The sequence below is a fragment of the Mesocricetus auratus genome, unplaced genomic scaffold (assembly GCF_017639785.1).
Source record: "Mesocricetus auratus isolate SY011 unplaced genomic scaffold, BCM_Maur_2.0 Super-Scaffold_100004, whole genome shotgun sequence".
NCBI classification, from domain to species: domain Eukaryota; kingdom Metazoa; phylum Chordata; class Mammalia; order Rodentia; family Cricetidae; genus Mesocricetus; species Mesocricetus auratus.
The window spans coordinates 71,217,007-71,235,404 of record NW_024429189.1 but is presented as its reverse complement, the minus strand read 5'-3'; the positions used below and the strand labels follow the sequence as shown (position 1 = coordinate 71,235,404).

At 40.4% G+C, this 18,398-nt stretch overlaps 1 protein-coding gene and 1 non-coding gene across 3 annotated transcripts in view; both read right to left on the bottom strand.

Moving 5' to 3' along the window:
* Fbxo3 (F-box protein 3) overlaps positions 1-17,322 on the bottom strand; it is a 30,726-nt gene extending 13,404 nt beyond the window's left edge. For both annotated transcript variants that reach the window (XM_005064842.3, XM_040745939.1), the window contains exons 1-6: positions 17,170-17,322; positions 14,736-14,825; positions 11,226-11,389; positions 6,124-6,238; positions 2,818-3,022; positions 1,674-1,719 (exon numbers count right to left, since the gene is read on the bottom strand). In XM_005064842.3, the coding sequence (XP_005064899.2) occupies positions 1,674-1,719; positions 2,818-3,022; positions 6,124-6,238; positions 11,226-11,389; positions 14,736-14,825; positions 17,170-17,273 (724 nt within the window). In that variant the 5' untranslated portion in view covers positions 17,274-17,322. The remainder of the gene's footprint in view (positions 1-1,673; positions 1,720-2,817; positions 3,023-6,123; positions 6,239-11,225; positions 11,390-14,735; positions 14,826-17,169) is intronic.
* LOC121140605 lies at positions 8,538-8,673 on the bottom strand. Its single transcript, XR_005877529.1, has one exon.
* Positions 17,323-18,398: the final 1,076 nt, after the last annotated feature.

Below are 18,398 nucleotides of genomic sequence, written 5' to 3'. Positions count from 1 at the left end.
TTTCCTTATTGACCAGAAGTCTTTAATTTATGAATTGACCAACACTGCTGGGCTAGAGCTTTGATACCAATGAAGATAATGAGCACAAGCACTGCTTCCTGATAGTGTTTAGCTTAGAAACAGGACACTGTAGAAGCCAGAATGAGTTTAAAGCTAAGGCCTAAATTTAAAAGCTTGCATAACTTGGGTTAAGAGTAAGACCTTTTTAGATACTGTGAAGTATATCACAAAGCTGGACCATATCACAGTATAAAAAAAACAAAGATACTTGTTTTCTGTTCTAGGTTCCAATTAGAAGATGAAATTAAAGGCCAACATTTATTTATTTACTTAGTGCTGGGGACTGAAACTGGGGCCTTGCACATGGCAGGCATGTAGTCTATCACTGAGCTATTCCCTCAGCATCTTTTGTACTATGAATACATAGGGGATATGTTTATGTCAGAAATCCCCTTATAAAGCAGACTTAGTATGTAGGAAGCTTCTGCTAGTGAGCAGGGTCTCAAGCAGGACAAGACTACATGAACAACAAAAGGTGAGCTGCACTTAAATCTAAAGAGTTTCCCCCAAATTAGTAAGCAATATCTTCATAGCCAAGGAAAACAAGTGCCAAGGAGTGTGTGGGGCCTACAATTCACACTCATCTTGAAGAATGATGCTTTTCAGGTCTCTATTGTGACTTGTTAATTAGCAGCAAATAAGAAAAAAATATAACCACTTTAAATAACTGTACCTCCAATTACATATTAATATGTTCAGGGGAAAGTTCATGGATATATTATAGAAATTACCCTAGTTATCTGTAACTATCAACTTGACACAGTCTAGAGCAGCAGTACTCAACCTGTGGGTCGTGACCCCTTGAAGGTCAGAGGACCCTTTCACAGGAGTTGCCTAAGACCATTCTGCACATCAGATATTTACACTATGATTCACTACAGTAGCAAAATTACAGTTATCAAGTAGCAACAAAATAATTGCATGATTGGGGGGAAGTCACCATAACACGAGGAACTGTTTTTAAGGGTTGCAGCATTAGGATGGTTGAGGACTGTTGGCCTGGAGTCACCTGAGAAGGGAGTCTCAATTGAGGAGTGCCCACATCAGATTGGCGTGTGAGGGATTGTCCTGATTATTAACTGATGTAGGAGAGCCTAGCCCATGTGCACAGCACCATTTCCTGAGCAGATGGCTCTCTACATAAAAGAGTGAGCTAAGCATAAGCCTGTGAGTAGAGCAAGCTAAGCATAAGCCTGTGAGTGAGCCAAGAGCAAGCAGTTCTTCTCCATGGCCTCTGCTTCAGTTCTTGCCTTGAGTTCCTGCCCTGGCTTCCCCCAGTGACAGACTATGATGACCTGTAAGCTGAAATAAACCCCTTGCTCTCCAAGTTGCTCTCTGTCACAGCAACAGTTAAGGTAATACAGGGCCTGTATCACTTATCTAAAGAAAATTAAAAACTTAAGACTGAATAGGATACGGTTTTTCCCTAAACAATGAAAACAAAAGGGATGCCCCAGGGAGAAAATACAGACATTGAACTTATTAAACCAGGAGGTGCTAAGCATCCAAGTATAAGGCTGCCAGCTGCTCAAGTAACTCAGTTTTAACCAATTTATTTTCTTTTCTAAACCAACAGAAAGAAGGGAAAGGAAACTTTTCTATGTTACTCTTACCTATGATAAACATGTCAATAGCAGCAGGATTCCGAGCCATTTGGTCCTAAGAGGAAAACAGAAACAAAACTGATACAAACACATTTCTTCTTGTTCCTTACCTACCTCTCTGAGAACCAAGCAAAATAGAAAAAAAACAAATTCAGTGTTCTAATCAATAATCAGGTATTCCTTGTTGTAACTGTCTTCCAGGCCAAGCAATCACCATCTTGGAGAGTTCAGTTGCATGTCCCCCCACACACATGCAAAAGATCATCCCAGCTGTTCTGATTGGTTGTTTACACCCCATCCTCACAAATGAGCCTGGAAAGGCTCAAGATTCTTCTGACCTGAGTCTCCAGCTACTCCCTACCGCCTGGTGTATATAGAGGTAGGGGAAGATTAGGGATGGAGCTCCATTTATACAGCTATGGGGAAGTCCTCCCAAATGTGGGTAAAGCTTTTGAGTGCAGCCATGGAGGGGTACCCATACATCTATAAGCAGTCCCTCACCTATGAAATATTGTCATTGTTTCCCCAGAGTGAACTTTGGTAGACTCATGCCTGGGTTTGCCATTGGGACCTTAGGGGGAGGGGCAGAGAGTCTTATGACTCTCCTTGAGAAGGAGTTTTAGCAACACCTGTCAGTTCCTACTATAATCTCTATGCTTGGACTTACTCTATAAAATGTGTGAAGACACCTCTCAATAAAATGAAAACAGAGTGCTATTACTATTAAGACCAGAAACTATCCTTCAAGAACATACTTAGCAAGTTAAAGTGATAAAATAAATAGCTTGTTATCCTAGAAGAAAGGGCTTTGGATTCAAAGTCAAGAGACCTCAACAATTCTAGAATGTTCAAAAGATACTTTTACCCAATACAATCAAGACTTCAATAATGAGTTCCTTGGTTTCTCTTATACTTAAAATGCCTTAATGTGAATCACAACTTTCCATCTAAACACGTTGCAGTCTGCACTATATGTCCAATAGCAAACCTTCCTTTCGGTATTCCATATCGCCATGTGAGGATAGTAGTTCTCTAGTTAATAAAATGTATGATGTTCTAGCCTATTTTATATCCCTGAATGTATCCAATGCATACATTTGTACTATTGTCAGAACACATGTTAAAGCAATAATCAAATACACGTCCTACTTACTGGACATTGGTAGAACACTTCGTTTTTATTTCGGCCCTCTGCAGCCTCCACAGCTATATACTGACTCAAGCCCGTATGTATGCAAAAGGTTAAAGGGAGACAGTATTTCAATCCCTGTCTCTGCTGAAATCCTCCGGCAGCAGTATCAACATCTAGTAAATCTTCAGAGCGATAGTGGTTTGACAGTGCCATACTTCCCAGCAACCTGAGGAGAATACAGACTTAAAACTGTCAACAGCAGAACAACAGAAACATACAGTGTCACAGGACTTGTGTTTCACCTTTTTGGTGGACAATTTCAAACTGACAAATTTCTTTTCTGTTTGGTTTAAAACAAACGAACAAAACCAGGGTCTTGTTATGCAGCCCTAGCTGTTCTGGTACTTGCTATGTAGTTAATGTTGGCCTCAAATAATTCTCCTGCCTCAGCCTCCAGAGCACTGAGATTAAAGGGATTAAATTGTGTGTCATCATGCCCAGATGGTAATTTTCTAAGCACAGGTTAGCATACAAATTTTAAATAAAAAATATCAAAACCACTAAAATTTCTATATATCAAATTCACTTTTTTTCTTTTTTCTTTTTTGAGACAGGGTTTTTCTCTGTGTAGTCCTGGCTGTCCTAGAAGTCACTCCGTATTTTGGAGAATATTATTTTAAGATACGTTATATTTGCTTATGCTGTGGAACATTTGTTTAATGATGCAAAGATGTGCTGCATTCTTTTATGTTGCATTTGCTTAACTCTGTGAAGCTGTTACTTTGCCTGTCTAAAACACCTGATGGTCTAATAAAGAGCTCAACAGTCAATGGTGAGGCTGGAGAAAGGATAGGTAGGGCTGGCAGATAGAGAGAAGAAATAGGAGGTGAAATCTGGGAAGAAAGGATCAAGGAACGAGAAACAGGAGGAGAGGAAGACCCCAAGGGCAAGTCACCCAGCTACACAGCAAGCCATGGAGAAAGAAGTAAAGAAAAGTTATACAGAAACAGAGAAAGATAAAAGGCAAAAGATAGATGGGATACTTTAAGAAAAGCTGGCTAGAAATTAGCCAAGCTAAGGCAGGGTGTTTATAAGAAAGAATAAGTTTCTGTGTGTATTTATTATTTATTTGGGAGCTGATTGGCAGACCCCACAAAGAGTAAAAAAAACAAAAAAACAAAAAAACAAAAAACTACAACACTGTAGACCAGGCTGACCTCAAACTCACAGAGATCTGCCTGCCTCTGCTTCCCTCCTGAGTACTGGGACTAAAGAGCACTGACCTGCTCAAATTCACTATAAATCAGAATATTCTTAGTTTTAAAAATTAAATGTCTAAAGTACCTTAAATGTCAGTCTTTTTAGAAGAAATATAACTTTACTGCTTTTAAGGAGCTTGGTATGGTGGTTCATGCCTGAGACCCCACACTAAGACTAAGGCAGAAAGACGGCTGTAAGATGAAACAGGCTATATAGTGAATTCTTGGCCAGCATGGGCAGGCATAACCCTGTCTAAAAAGAACACTCAGCAAAGGGTACATACCTAAAATCCCAACTATTCAGTAGGCTGAGAAAAAGATAATGAGTTCAAGGCCTACATGGACTACACAGTAAGATTTTTACTACAAAATTTAAAAAATAAACTATATTATATAGTGAACTGCCAGTGCTTTGTGACCTGCTATTTGTGTATGCATACATGCACATGTATTTTAATAGCTAATTTAATGGCTAAAGGGATAAATTTTCTGACATCTTTATCTTGATTCAATTTTCAGTTTATTCTATGAAACTAAACAGAAACAAATGTAAACCAAGTCTAAATTTTATCTACATTGTCACAAACTTGAAACAGATGTGGTAGAAATTAATCTCCACAGGTATGTATTAACATCTCTCCCCCCTCCTTCCCTGGTGTGTGTGTGTGTGTGTGTGTGTGTTGAATGGCAACAATACTGGTCACTAATTAAAAAGTCTCCTTCAAGTCTAATTTCTTGGGTAGACAGAGAGATAAACAACCCTGTACTGAAATTCATTAGCTATCTACTGTGTCAGTTCTGGACAACTCTTAACAAAGTTCAGTTCTATTTTCTCTTAAAACAATACAAAAATTTCAGCCTTTTCAGGTTTCAATTCACTAGGAAAACAGACTAGAAAATCAGAGCCAGTCACTTACGTGTCCCTAGTCCTAACTGGCCTAATTCTTTTTCTTTCTTTAAGGTTTTTATTTTGATAATTTTAAATTGTGTGTGTGTGAGAGAGACGGGGAGAGAAGGAGAGGGAAGAGAGACAGTGAGTGCAGGTACCAGAGGAATTGGGACTCCCCCGAGCTGAAATTACTGGCCATTTTGAGTTGCCCAATATGGATGCTAGGAACTCAGGACTTCTGTAAGAACAGTACTCACTCTTAAGCACTGAGCCATCAGTGCTCCCTAACTGACCTGTTTATGACCCATCCCTGACATCTCATTTCTGAGTACTACTTTGTGTTATCAGTAGGATCCCCTTATAGAATACTCAACCCAGATTTGAAATCATTAAGTTTCCCATAACTCCTCACACACAGAGGAACACATTCCATCAAGAACAATGTAACATTCATTTTCTTGGTATTTACAAATACAGTATCATTGAAATAGCTTAACTGCATGAAAGTCCAAAAGGAATAGACACATTCAATGTTTATTAATTCTAAAACTGCAAACAAAATTGATGGCTACTATAGGGACTTCTTTCATCAAACAAAGAAAAAAAAACCTACACTGAATACTTCAATTTGCAAAGGTTTTTAAAAGGCCATTCAATTATAGGCTGTACTTGAATATGATAAAACTCTTCTTCCCTTAGTTGGCTCTGAACAAATCATGCTTAAAAAAAACCAAATAAGCATATAAACACATAGATAGAACTTGCATCAAGTTCCTAAACCATTTGCCTAACTTGTAACAGGGTAAACACACCAAGCATTCTTAACAGGTTAAATATACTCACAAATACATACACACACACACACACACACACACACACACACACACACACACACACACACATCTCTCCTGTGTCCCACAGCACCCATCCCCAACCAGACCTCATTTTAACCATAAAAATGTGTTGGTAGGAATAATTATTTTATAAGACACATTTATTTTGGTAAAATTTAATTTAATCTATAGATATTATCTTACAGATTGCTAGAAGGAGGAATCCCCCCTTTCTACAATACATACATTCATATATATACATATATTTTTTTCTTATATACACACATAACTAAGGAAAATGTACTTTCGTTCTAGAAAATAATATCCATTTCTGAGAGTTACTTACCCTGGAACCACTAACTTCTGCCCATTGTGAATCCGGTATGAACAGCGATAATCATCAGGGAGCTTGCACCCAATCTGCGCTTCCACAGCATCCAGGTCTTCCTCACGGGCACCATCTGCAAATGCACACCAAAGACAGAAGTGTGTACACACAGTCAGACTTCCATCTAGTAGGTCAGCCGCCAACCCATGAAACAATCTTACAGGACATGAACTCTGTTCAACATATACTGTTAAAATATGGGGCAGGGAACTGGAAATTAATTTTAAACATTGAACAAAGTCTTTAGTTTCCTTTTGACAGGGAAAACACCAGCACAAAGCAAAATGGAAAGGAGCACCAAGGAAATGAACAATTAATTTTTTAATAGTATAACAAAAACCTTCTCACTTTTCCAAACTTAATATATTCATACTTTTTTTTTTTTAAACAACAACCTTGAAAGTTCTCTCAGCTAATGTCATTCTAGAGTTTCAATGTGATCCTTTATGGGAAATAGGGACATTAGGTAGATGTAGGTTCACGCTGTGAGAAGTCACTAAGTTGAACTCTTTTTTTTTTTTTATTTAAGTTGAACTCTTGTATGCACATTTGAAAACTTGCCCTGCAGTCTATCAGGAAAAAATACAAACACCAAGAGAAGAGACCCAGTTCTAAGCAACAGCCCCTCAGGTTGTTGGGTCAAACCTCTCACTATTGAATGATTTATGGCAAAAATTATATGAAGACATAAAAAAAATAAACAAAACAACCAACTACCACCACCAACAAAACACCCAACAAAGTAGCCAGACATGGTGGCACACTGACTGTAACCCCAGGATTAAGAGACCAAGGTGAACTCAAAAAAAGGAAAAACAGAAACAAAATAATCAAATAAAAACACAAGAGGTCAATTAGGCATCTAGAATCACCTTGATTTTTAAGCAATTCTAAAATAAGTGGTCAAAGAGATGATGAGTCCAGCTTTAGGCAATACTATAGGACCAATGGATTAAAAGCGTGCGTGCGTGCGTGCGTGCGTGCGTGCGTGTGTGTGTGTGTGTGTGTGTGTGTGTGTGTGTGTGTGTCTAGAGTCCACTAAGGAGAAAAGGACCTATTCAAATAAACAAACAAACATGATTTTGGCTAGATTACAGAAAACCAAATCCTAAGAAAAAATGAACTAGAAACAAACCAGTCCCCACAGATGAAAAGCACAGTTTTTCCAATTACATCAATTCTAGACCAGATTAATGTGATACTCTCTAGAAGAAAAAATTATTACCCTAAGACCCAAATAGTGTTGTGCAAATCAATCAGAAGAACTAAGCCTCAACAAAAACAAGAACCAACTAAAGAGCAGGCAAAGTGTGTTGACACATAATGTGATCCTAGCCACAGTTTTCAGGATAAGAAATAAGCTAAAAATTAAAATCACAAAATAACACTAGGGGGCTCAGTGATGAACTAACATGCATAGGGACCTGAGCTGGAGCCCAAATACCTTCCTATAAAAGAGGGAGGAAGACGATCAGAACTAAAGCTCTTTCACTGTCCAGGAAGTGGTAAACACTGAATTCTATTTGACTTCAATAAATCAAAAATGTATATTTTAATCTATATTGTGGTCACTAAAAAGGAAATACAAAAGAAAAGAAATTAAACATAATTAAGAATGCAAAAAAGAGTGAACGTATTTAAATGACATGGTTAGGTTCAAATGTATTAGTAAGCAAATGAAATGTCACTAAGTCAAATACTCTAAAGAAAAGATAGACCAGGTAAAGAACAGGGCTCAGTGGTGCAGTGCAGAAGTAGAGTGCACAGGCTTAGAATGCGTTAGTCCTTGCCAGGCAGTGGGGACGCACACCTTTAGTCCCAGCACTCTGGAGGCAGAGGCAGGTGGGTAGGTTACTCTGAATTCAAGGCTAGCCTGGTCTACAGAGCTAGTTCAGGACAGTCAAGGCTACACAGGCAAACCTTGTCTCAGAAGAGAAAAAAAAAAAAAAAAAAAGAATGTGTTAGGTCTCAGCTTCGATTTCAACACCAATGTAATTTAAAAAATTCTACCCAAGAGATTCATCTTAATGTAGACACAGGAAAAAAGCTAGGATGACTCTATTCAGATCATGAGTTAGGCTTTAAATGAAACAGCTTCATTAAAAGTAATAGAGAACTTCCATCCGTGACGACAAAAGGTTAAATTCACTGTGCAGGAATCAATTTTATGTACCTAAGTAAAACACATGTGCATACACACATATATGTATACACATTTTTTTCCACTTAAAGTTTAGATACACTGCAAGGTGTCAGCAAACTAAGCAGTGAAATACCACCCATGGCCCAGATACATATATTTTTAATGACGAGTTTTTTTTTTAAGTATTAGCAGTTTAAAACAACACTCACTTGTTGCCTATTTTGTAAATAAATGTGAGGCTAGGGCAGCCCAGGCAATGCTCCTTGCTTAAGCAGCTCTCCCACACAGGTGCTCCTGCCCTCTACTCTAGGCTTAGCTGAGAGGAGGTGGAGTACACTGAGCCCAACCCCTAGGAAACCAGGCCCGGAACTCACTTATTATTTGTTTCTACGATCACAAGTTCAAGCACAACTCAACTGGATCCTGTTTAGATCACAACGTTGAAATCATGGTGTTAATTGAGGTGCTAGCTCATCTTAGCCATCTTCTACTTCAGATACTCTTCTAAGCTCACTTAGTTATTTGCAGAATTTAGTAATGAGGCCCCAGTGCTCAGGAGGCCCCTGACATTTCCTATTCAGTAGCCTTCTCCTCAACATACCAATTTTCTTACTCAAAGTCAACAGGAAAAACACTAAGAATCTCTCTGCCTTCTGAAAGGCCCAGATCCTTTTAAGAATACTTGATTAAGGTAGGCCCATTCAAAATCATTTTCCTTTTAATTAACATTCAAATTCAATTCATTTGGGACCTTAACTAATACCTGCAAAATCTAAATCATATGATGAAATCTAAAACAAATGTAAAAGCAACGAAATATAAATGAATTTTTAGTTCTGATAAGAGTCCTCCAGTGTAATATACTAGGGAAATTGAGTATACAGAACTCTTTGTGAATCTCAGTTACTCTCTCTATATTAGGGGGCTGGGGAGATGCCTCAGCCAAGAAAGCCCTTGCTCTGCAAGAATGAGGACTCGAACTCAGATCCCTAGCAACTTTTAAAAGCCAGTCACTGTGCTGAATGACTGCAACCCCAGAATTTAGAGACACAAACCGGCATATCCCTATAGCTCACTGACCAGGACACAAACCGGCATATCCCTATAGCTCACTGACCAGGACACAAACCGGCATATCCTTATAGCTCACTGACCAGTTGATCTAGTTAAATCAATGAGCTCCCGGTTCATCCAGAAACCCTGTCTCAAAAAATAGGGTGAAAAACAATTTAGGCATCAACCTCTGATCTTCACACACGCGTGTGCGTGTGCACGTGCAAGAAACATGTTAAAAACCAAAAGTTTAATAGAAAAGAAATCAAGCAGAAAAGAAGCCAGAAGTAGCATGTTGGATAAGGAAAAAAAGCTAATGTTCATATTCTATGTGTTTCAGAAAGTTGTAGCGCACACCTTTAATGCTAGCACCTGGGAGGCAGAGTGAGTTCCAGATCAGTCAGGGCTATACAAAGAAAACCTGTCTCAGAAAAACAAAACAAAAAACCCCAACAACAAGCGTTGTGTACCTTTGTACTATTATAAATTATTAACTATTTTACTGACCACCACTGCATACTTATTTCCAGATTATATCCTATTGAAGTAGCTTATGCCTATGCCAGGTGAATGTTATTACTCATTTCTTCTTAGATGATAAGTTGTTAAACTATTAATGGGGGACTCCCAGTGTTCTACCTACTCCATTTACTAAGATCTAACAAACCCAGATTTAAGTAGCTCGTCGTGAAATCATGGTTTGTCTGAAAGCAACATTTTTCATGAGAAATTACAGTGGAAATCTGAAAGAAAAAGGGAACGCTACCTCAAAAAGATTGGTTCTAAAGAAAAAGTGTAAAAAAGAACAGACTCCAATTTTAGCTTAGCAAAACCACAGCATACATATGGTTCCACTTAGTAAATAAGTCTGAAAAAACTTAAAGAGGAAAGCAGATAAGTAATTACAAATGTATTTTTATGCAGATTAATTAACAAATCAAACAGAAATAACTTGTTAATATTTCTAGTCATAATTAGACAATATAATAGAAAGAACATAGATTCTGGGGCCAAATAGACTTGAGTTCAAATCTTAGTTTTACTACTTTGTAAATGCCAAACAAAAAGCTGCCCTCATTCTGTGTTAGTCTAACATGCTTAAAGACCCAGGTTCTTTCCTAACATTTAATAGACACCAAACAAGAAAAGGTATTTTATAGAAGTTTTCAGTTAAAAATTAATCTTGGGCTGGAGAAATGGTTCCATAAATAAAGCACTTGTCACCTAAGCATGAGGTTGGAGTTTGGATCCCCAGAGACCATGTAAAAGCTGAGCAGGTAAGGTAGCCTATCTGTAATCTATCATTTGGGATATAGATGCAGGAATACCTGGGGTAAGCAGGCCAGCTAAAGTAGTTCGGTCAGCAAGCTCAGGAAGAGACCCTACCTCAGTAAATAAAGCAATCCAGAAAGACATGTGATGTCCTCTGGCCTCCAAACACAGAGGTGAGCGCGTATGTGAACTTGTATACATACATGCACACCACGCACATACACACAAAACAATAACAACAACAATAGTCATCTTTAGAAATGGGGGTATAGTTCCATGGTAGAATACTTGCCTAAAACGCATGAGTCCCTGGGCTCAATCACCATCATTGAAAAAATAAAAATAAATCATGAAGGTTATTCTCAAGCAATCTTAGCATTGTTTCTTTTAACCACATGGGTTCCCAGGCTAACCAAAAAAGGTCAAGATCCCTTTAACAACACCAGTATTATACTTTCTTGGCTATTAACATAATGTGAATGGTGAACTAGAAGAGGTTGGATTAGCCCAGGTACACAACAGATCCAAAGTTATTTAAACTAGTCTTGCTAAACTAACTAGAATGTAGAAAGGGAACCTATATTCCCAGTACCTTTCAGAGATAAAACCATCCGAGGACACCTGGGCTCCAAGTACTTCTTGAGGTCATCCCAGGCCTTTTTAATAGCAGCATAATGGTCAATGTATCTTCCTACATCTGAGTAAGTATCTATGAAGAGAGATTTCCAGCATTGATTCTTCCGGGATTTCTCTTCCCTAAATAGATTTAAAAAGAAAAGATTAAAAAATCTTTTGAGATGATTTTAACACATCTTTCTTTTCCTTTGCTTTTTGATAGAGGGTCACATATATAGTACAGGCTGGCCTTCAACTAGCTATGCAGCTAAGGATAGACTTGAATTTTTGACCTTCATGCCTCTAGCTGCCAGGTGCTAAAATTAGAAATGTGCACCACAAGGGGCTGGAGAGAAGCCTCAGTGGTTAAGATCACTGGCTGCTCTTCCAGCTATTCTGAGTTCAATTCCCAGCAACCACATGGTAGCTCACAACCACCTATAACAAGATCTGGTGCCCTCTTCTGGCCTGCAGGAGTACATGCGGAAACTCATACATAAAAAAAATAAGTAAATTAAAATTTTTTAAGGAGAAAAAGAAAAAGAAATGTGTACCACAAACCCAGCTTAGCACATGTTTTTGATACTTACCAATACAGTTTTTATTGGGAGTTTGTGGTAACTCTGCCTTTTTTTTCCTTAACTTATTTTAGCTACAAAGAGAACTAGAAAGCAAGAAGTGATACATCAAAGCTTTAATAGTTACTATTTCATGGTAGGGTTATTTATTAGTCATTTACTTTCTACTGATTCTTCCCCCAAGTTTCCTAGTTCTTACAAATATGTGAATAGTATGTCAGTACAAATTTCAATTTACTTCTAAAAATGTATCATTAAAAAAAAAACAAAAACACAACTTTTTTGAAATAGAGTCTCATGTAGCTCTGGCTGGCATGAACTGATTTCCTTGCCTTTACCTTCCAAGTGCTGAGGTTATAGGTGTATGCTACTGAACCTGACCTCAATTATAAACATATAAAAGGCATAAGTAGTTGTCCCATTTTTGAGAATATTTGAAACTTAATAGCAATAATATTGTACTAGCATATCTACACTGGATCAACCAGAGAATATTAAAACAAGTACATGATTCAAACAACTTTCCTTGTTTTAGTTATATTAAACATTTATTGAGTATTCACTTGGCCACTAAGAACATTAAAAAATTCACACTTTTTCCCCTTCAAAAGTAGATAGTCTAAACATGAACAAAGAATGAAATGTAAACTTAACATAGAGGATAAGTAATCACAAAGAGTACTTAAAAATACTCTCAAGACTTTGAAGCTCCCCCATGGAAGACTTCACCTGCCCTGGGGAGCAGAGGGGGAATGGGATGGGGAGTTGGGGGGCTGGGGAGGAAGGAGCGAAGGGGAGGGAGAGGGAGTTGGTATTGACACGTGAATCAGGCTTGTTTCTAATTTAAATTTTAAAAAAGGAGGGAGTACTGTCCAATGAGCCTAGACCTTTTCCTTCAGAACATGCAGAGCCACTGAAGGGGCTAAGGGAAAGTTGAAAGGGGAGAGTTGAGGCTGTGGTTTGGGATGCAGGGGTAGGTTTAAGGGTGAGAACTAGAGTGATACAGAGATACAGATGTGTCCTGGTGAGAGGCAGTAGGCTGAAGAAAGCTGTGGTGACCAGGTGAAATGAGCGAGGATGTGAGACATGGAAGCACTAACTGGGAAGGCTAGTGGTTTCACTGAACACAGGGCAATAGAGGAGACTTAGAACGACTCCTAATTCTGGTTTGGAGTCACAGATGGGTGCTACAATGGAGACTAGAAACATAGAATTGAAGGTTTAGATATGATGGAAAGAATAAATCATCAGAGCAGAGGTATTTTGTTTTTCTGAAACAGTATATGTAGTTCAGGTTAGCCTTAAACCACAGTCCCCCAAGTGCTGGACTCCAGGTGTGGACCACCACACTTAACTCCAGGAGCACATTTTGTTTGGTTTCAATATGGTTTGGGGGTTGTGGTATAATAAGGCATCCTTTTACTAATATATAGTATTAGCAACAGGCTAGGGGTTGTAACTCAACCACAGAATGCTTGCTTTGCATGAGTGGAGTCCTGGGTACAATACTGTAAAAACTGAGCTTGTGAAACCCTGTCTCAAGCAAACAAAAAACAACAAAAAACCACCAAAATACAAAACTAAAAAGTCTAAACCTTTAGCAGTTATTCATGGAAATTGTTTCCATACTTCTAAATCCTTACATCTCTGGTTCTTGATTTATACATTTTACTTGCATCAGGTGATGCCCCAAAGTGAAAGATGAAAATATATCAACACTTAAAATTGTTCCTCCTTCCAATACTTGACAGTTGTTATTAACTTTTCCCTTGGTAGAACTAATGCTTTCAGCTTCAAATAATATACTTAGTTTAAGGCTAGACTGGTCTACAAAGCAAATTCTAGGACAGCCAGGGAAACTGTCTCAAAAAAAAAACCTGTGTGTGTGTGTGTGTGTGTGTGTGTGTGTGTATAATATATCATATATCCTTTTAAATGTTATATATAATATTTATTTATAATATATTATATAATTTATATATATTATACTTCACCCACGTTAGTGGTCCTGATTTCCCACAATTGAAGAAACATGTTAGGTATCCCTGCCTTTTCTTCTACTTCTCCTAAATCTTACTGTCATCTACATTTTTATTCTGGCAACATGGTAACTTTAACTGGACCCTGTAACAGAAACTAGGTTAGAAAGGAAAACCAGTACATAGTAGTATTATGGTAGTCAAAGATCAGGACTCAAATATATATACTGCACTAGCAGCTGGGAAGGGCAAGAAAGTGAGGGTTTCAGAACATCACTGGAAACAGAGCTAACTAGAAAGTAGAATTATTAATTGGCAATGGCTACAGTTTACTAGAATTTACTGTATGTTTTATAGCATGTTATAAAGAGCTAAAAAGATTGGGAAGCTTCAAATACAATGAAATGCTATATACTTAAGGAGCTGGAAATGCTAATTAGCCTCACTTATATACACTGTAAAGGTGTACTGAATTACACTTTATCCCATAAACATGAGCATTACTGTATATCAATTAAAAATTACTCCAGTGCAGCAGCTCTCAACCTGTGGGTTACAATCCCTTTCACAGGGGTCACCTAAGACCATCGTGCATATCAGACATTTACATTATGATTCATAACAGTAACAAAATTACAGTTATGAAGTAGTAATGAAAATAATGTTATGGTTAGGGTCACCACAACATGAGAAACTGAATTGAAGGGTTGCAGCATTAGGAAGGTTAGGAACCACTGCTCTAGTGCCAAGTGTGGTAGCTTACCCTTGTAATGCCAGCACAGAAGAGGCTGCAGCAGAAGGACTGCCACAAGGTCAAGGCCAGTCAGACTAGAGAATGAGTCCCTGTCTCCAGCAACAATGAAAAACTTACTCTGAAAAAACTATACCATACCCTGCACCTACAAAAGAACAAATGTTCAGAATACTTACTCAGATATCAGCCAGTACTTTTTGCAATGTCTTCTCCACAGTGGATCATGAGTTGATAGCTGGCTAAGTCTTCGACTGACATAGCCACAACTGACAGTAACCAGAGTCAATTAGTATAAAAAGGGAAAAATTAAGAAACAAACATTAAAATAGTCATTGTTTTGTTTGAGTCCCTTTTATTTTTCTTATTTCTACTAATTACCTATACTGCAATGCAGTATCCTTTAAAATCGATTTAATATGTTAGTATAATTGCCCTGTGAGTATTCAAACTAAATTCCCAATAGATTAATACAGTTTAACCCAGCACAGTCAAGAAAATAGGCACCAAAACTGTTAGGGCCTGGCAATAGGTTAGACACTTGGCAAAGCTGGACTGTACTGGGCAAGAAAGAAGCTGTAGTATGCTGGATGAGTCTGTAGACAGAAATAGTATTCAACTCGACTCATTTCCACAAATATTTACAGCTTAAAATGCTGATTACTACCTAAAGCTTTGAACTAAAACTCTGTCCTTACAAGAGGTTACAAGATCTCACCAGCCATCCTTCATTCGGCTTTCTAGTTTTTCTAGTTGAGCAGGCCACACTGTTGTTATAACAGACCCATGAGCCTCTCAACACTGTTCCCTTCACTCACCAAGGCAGAACTGCACGCTGCCACACTTGTGTCTTCCACTGAGTTAGTCATCTCATCCTACACATTCCCCAACAGTGCGACATATGTATTCCTTCCTAACACCTGGCCCCTCTTGCAATTATGCACTTGTTTGACTTTCCATCTTTTCTATAGTATTTACGTGACAAAAAAAGACCGTGTCTCTCTAATTCACTATGGTATGCCTACATTTAACTGACACATGGCAGGCACTCAAAAAACAAAAAAAGATTTGAACAAAGGAATACAAAAATAAACAATCCTTACACTCCGAGTGAACACTGTTATGACTAACTGTAGTTGAAGGAAGATGGTGGGAGAGTAAGGTTGCCAAGTTGAGTAGAATTAAGTATTCTAGACAAGGAGCAGAGTTTAGACAACAATGTGCGAGTGTGTGGTATGTCGCCCATGTCTGCTCCAGCTAGAATAGACTGCGCAAATACGATAGCAGAGGCAAGCCTGAAAGGCCTTAGATAATGAGCTAGATGATAAGGGCCTTAGAGACTGCCTAAGTTCAGCGCACAGTCTGTAAACAGGGCTATTATGGGCTTTTAAGAAGAGTGACAGCCAGATTCGCCTTGGGAAGATAACTCTGGCAGCAATCAAAGATAGAACGCTGTCAAGATAAGTTATAGCAAGAGAGTATTTCAGATGAAATCGATTCGAGCTGGACAGCTTTCCTACAGAAAAACTTTCTCTGCTTTAGTACAGGCTGAGGAAGGGAAAACGTGTTTTCTGGGAAAAACAAGTGTTAGCAGGTACGAGTGGAGGCCACAACAGGAAATACCTCTGCCACCATTTAGCTAGGCCAACCAACAGCCACCTGTAACGGCAAGAAATCCGTACCTCTAAAAGGACCCTAAAAACCGAGGACACGATCATCAAATGACCAGGATCCAGTAACCAATCAAAAACACAAACAAACAAACAAAACCGTGTCTTCCCCATGCGATTTTTGTCTCCCCTATAAGCATACACGGAAGCACAAGAACGCCTGGCCACGCTGTCAAGGATGTAAACAATCCTACCACGGGGGTGGGGGTGTCACGGGGAAGGGGAGAAGGGGAGCACAGCAGCGCCATTTCTTTCTCCAACCTCAACGGTCCCGTTCTCTGAAAGAACTGGGCTTTGGGGAACCCTTACTAGCATGCCCGGAGTTTATTTTGGGGGTTGGGGTGGCAAACGTTGGTCATTTGGGAAACCCGGAGGTAACTGCAGTCACCTGTAAGGCCTCACCGGAAGTCGGCGACAAAACACAAAATCCAACCACCCACCGTAAGAAGAAAAATTGACAGCCAAAAAAGTCACAAACACAAGAGAAAGTGCCTGCTGCCGGTGACCACGGTGGCATCACAGGGACTCAGGAGCTCGCGGGCCTCCTCGCGCGCCCTACCTGCCCACGCGGGCTCTGGTCCTCCTGGACCCCAGGCCCGACAGGGACGCGCGTGGGCCGGGACGGCGGCCTTTCCACGGCGCTAGGCCAGCCCCAAGGGGCCAGCGAGGGTCCGCGGCGCGCGGCACCAGGGAGCCACCTCTCTCCCCGGCAAACCGGCCTAGCCAGGGCTTGAGGGGAGGACGCCAAGTCCCCGGGGACCTGGGCAGCAGTCAGGCTGGAGGCCCAGCCCCCTCCTCCGCGTCTCCTTCGGCTCCGCAGGATAACGGCTGCCCTGCAGTCACCCTCGGGTGCGGAGGACGCCCGCGTCCAGTCAGCGACCCCGGGCCTCCTTCCCTGCCTCCTTCCACGTTCCCACCCCAGCCACGAGCTCCGTCCCCTTACCTGATCAGGTCCCTGTAGTCCACGAAGGATAGGATGAGCAGAAGGGGGTCGGTGGGCAGCGACTCCAGGGTCAGCGGCGCCGTCTCGGCCTCCACGGCAGCCATCTTGCCCGGCCCGCTGCAGCCTGGCACCACCCCGGCCCCGCCCCCGCCGCCCGAACCGCTCCGCGGCCGCCGGCACAGGTTAGTTATGTAACTGTCACCCGGCCCCGCCCCCGGGCCGCCCCGCCCACCCCGCCACCCCGCCGGGCGCTGCTGTCTTGCTCTGTGTCTGGTCCTTGGCTGATGAGTGTATCCCTTCACGTAAAGTCTCCTAAGCTGAGCCAGAGCCCCGCCAGTCCGTTCCCGAGTCTTCTCGCTCTCCTTCCTGCCGTTTTAAATGTGGTATCCTCAAAACCTCTGCCTAAACCTCACACTAATCATCCTGGGCCTTTGGGTCCCAAACCCATTGCTTCATTTCCAATCCATGATCCTCCTTGCTCTCATCAGAGTCCCCTGCCCCACCCCACCTGCACTCAGCCTTGCTGCTCTGAGTCTTTTCCACTAAAAACAGAAGGAATGGCAGGGAAAGAGACACAGGGAACTCCAATTTCGAAATAATCAGGAGGTTGTAATTCTACCACTGCCCACAAAGCAAAATATTCCTAAAAATGAAAATAATCTCTGGGTAGCTAGATACCCAACAAGTGTTAATTTCCAACCGACCCGCATCCCGGAGAAAGTTTCTCCCAACTACTTAGTGTAAGAAATAATCAAATATGAATCTTTTCCATCAAGTACTATAAAACTCGTGTTTAGGACAAGGAATTTAATTATTTTTATCTCCCCAACTTGTAAGACTTTTATACAACCCCCCCCCCCCGTCAGTAAAACCTTCCAGTAATTTGAGTCAGGTGATGCAGGCTTCTAATCCTAGCACTACCGAGGCAGAGGCAGGTAGATTTCTGTGAGTTGGAGATTTGAGACCAGACTGATCTACAGAGTGAGTTCCAGGACAGCCAGGGCTACACAGAGAAGCCCTGTTTTGAAAAAAAAAACAACAACAAACAACAAACAAACACTTTCCAGAAATTTAATGACTGGAGCAGTGACCCCTTTCCTCCTCCTCGTTGTTTCCTGTGGGCCATTTTTTTTCAGACTAGCCAATTGGTGGGGGTGAGGTTGGACTCCCCCACCAATGGGGAATGACAGGGTCACCACCTGAATTAGAATAAAAAGCAGATGCACTGT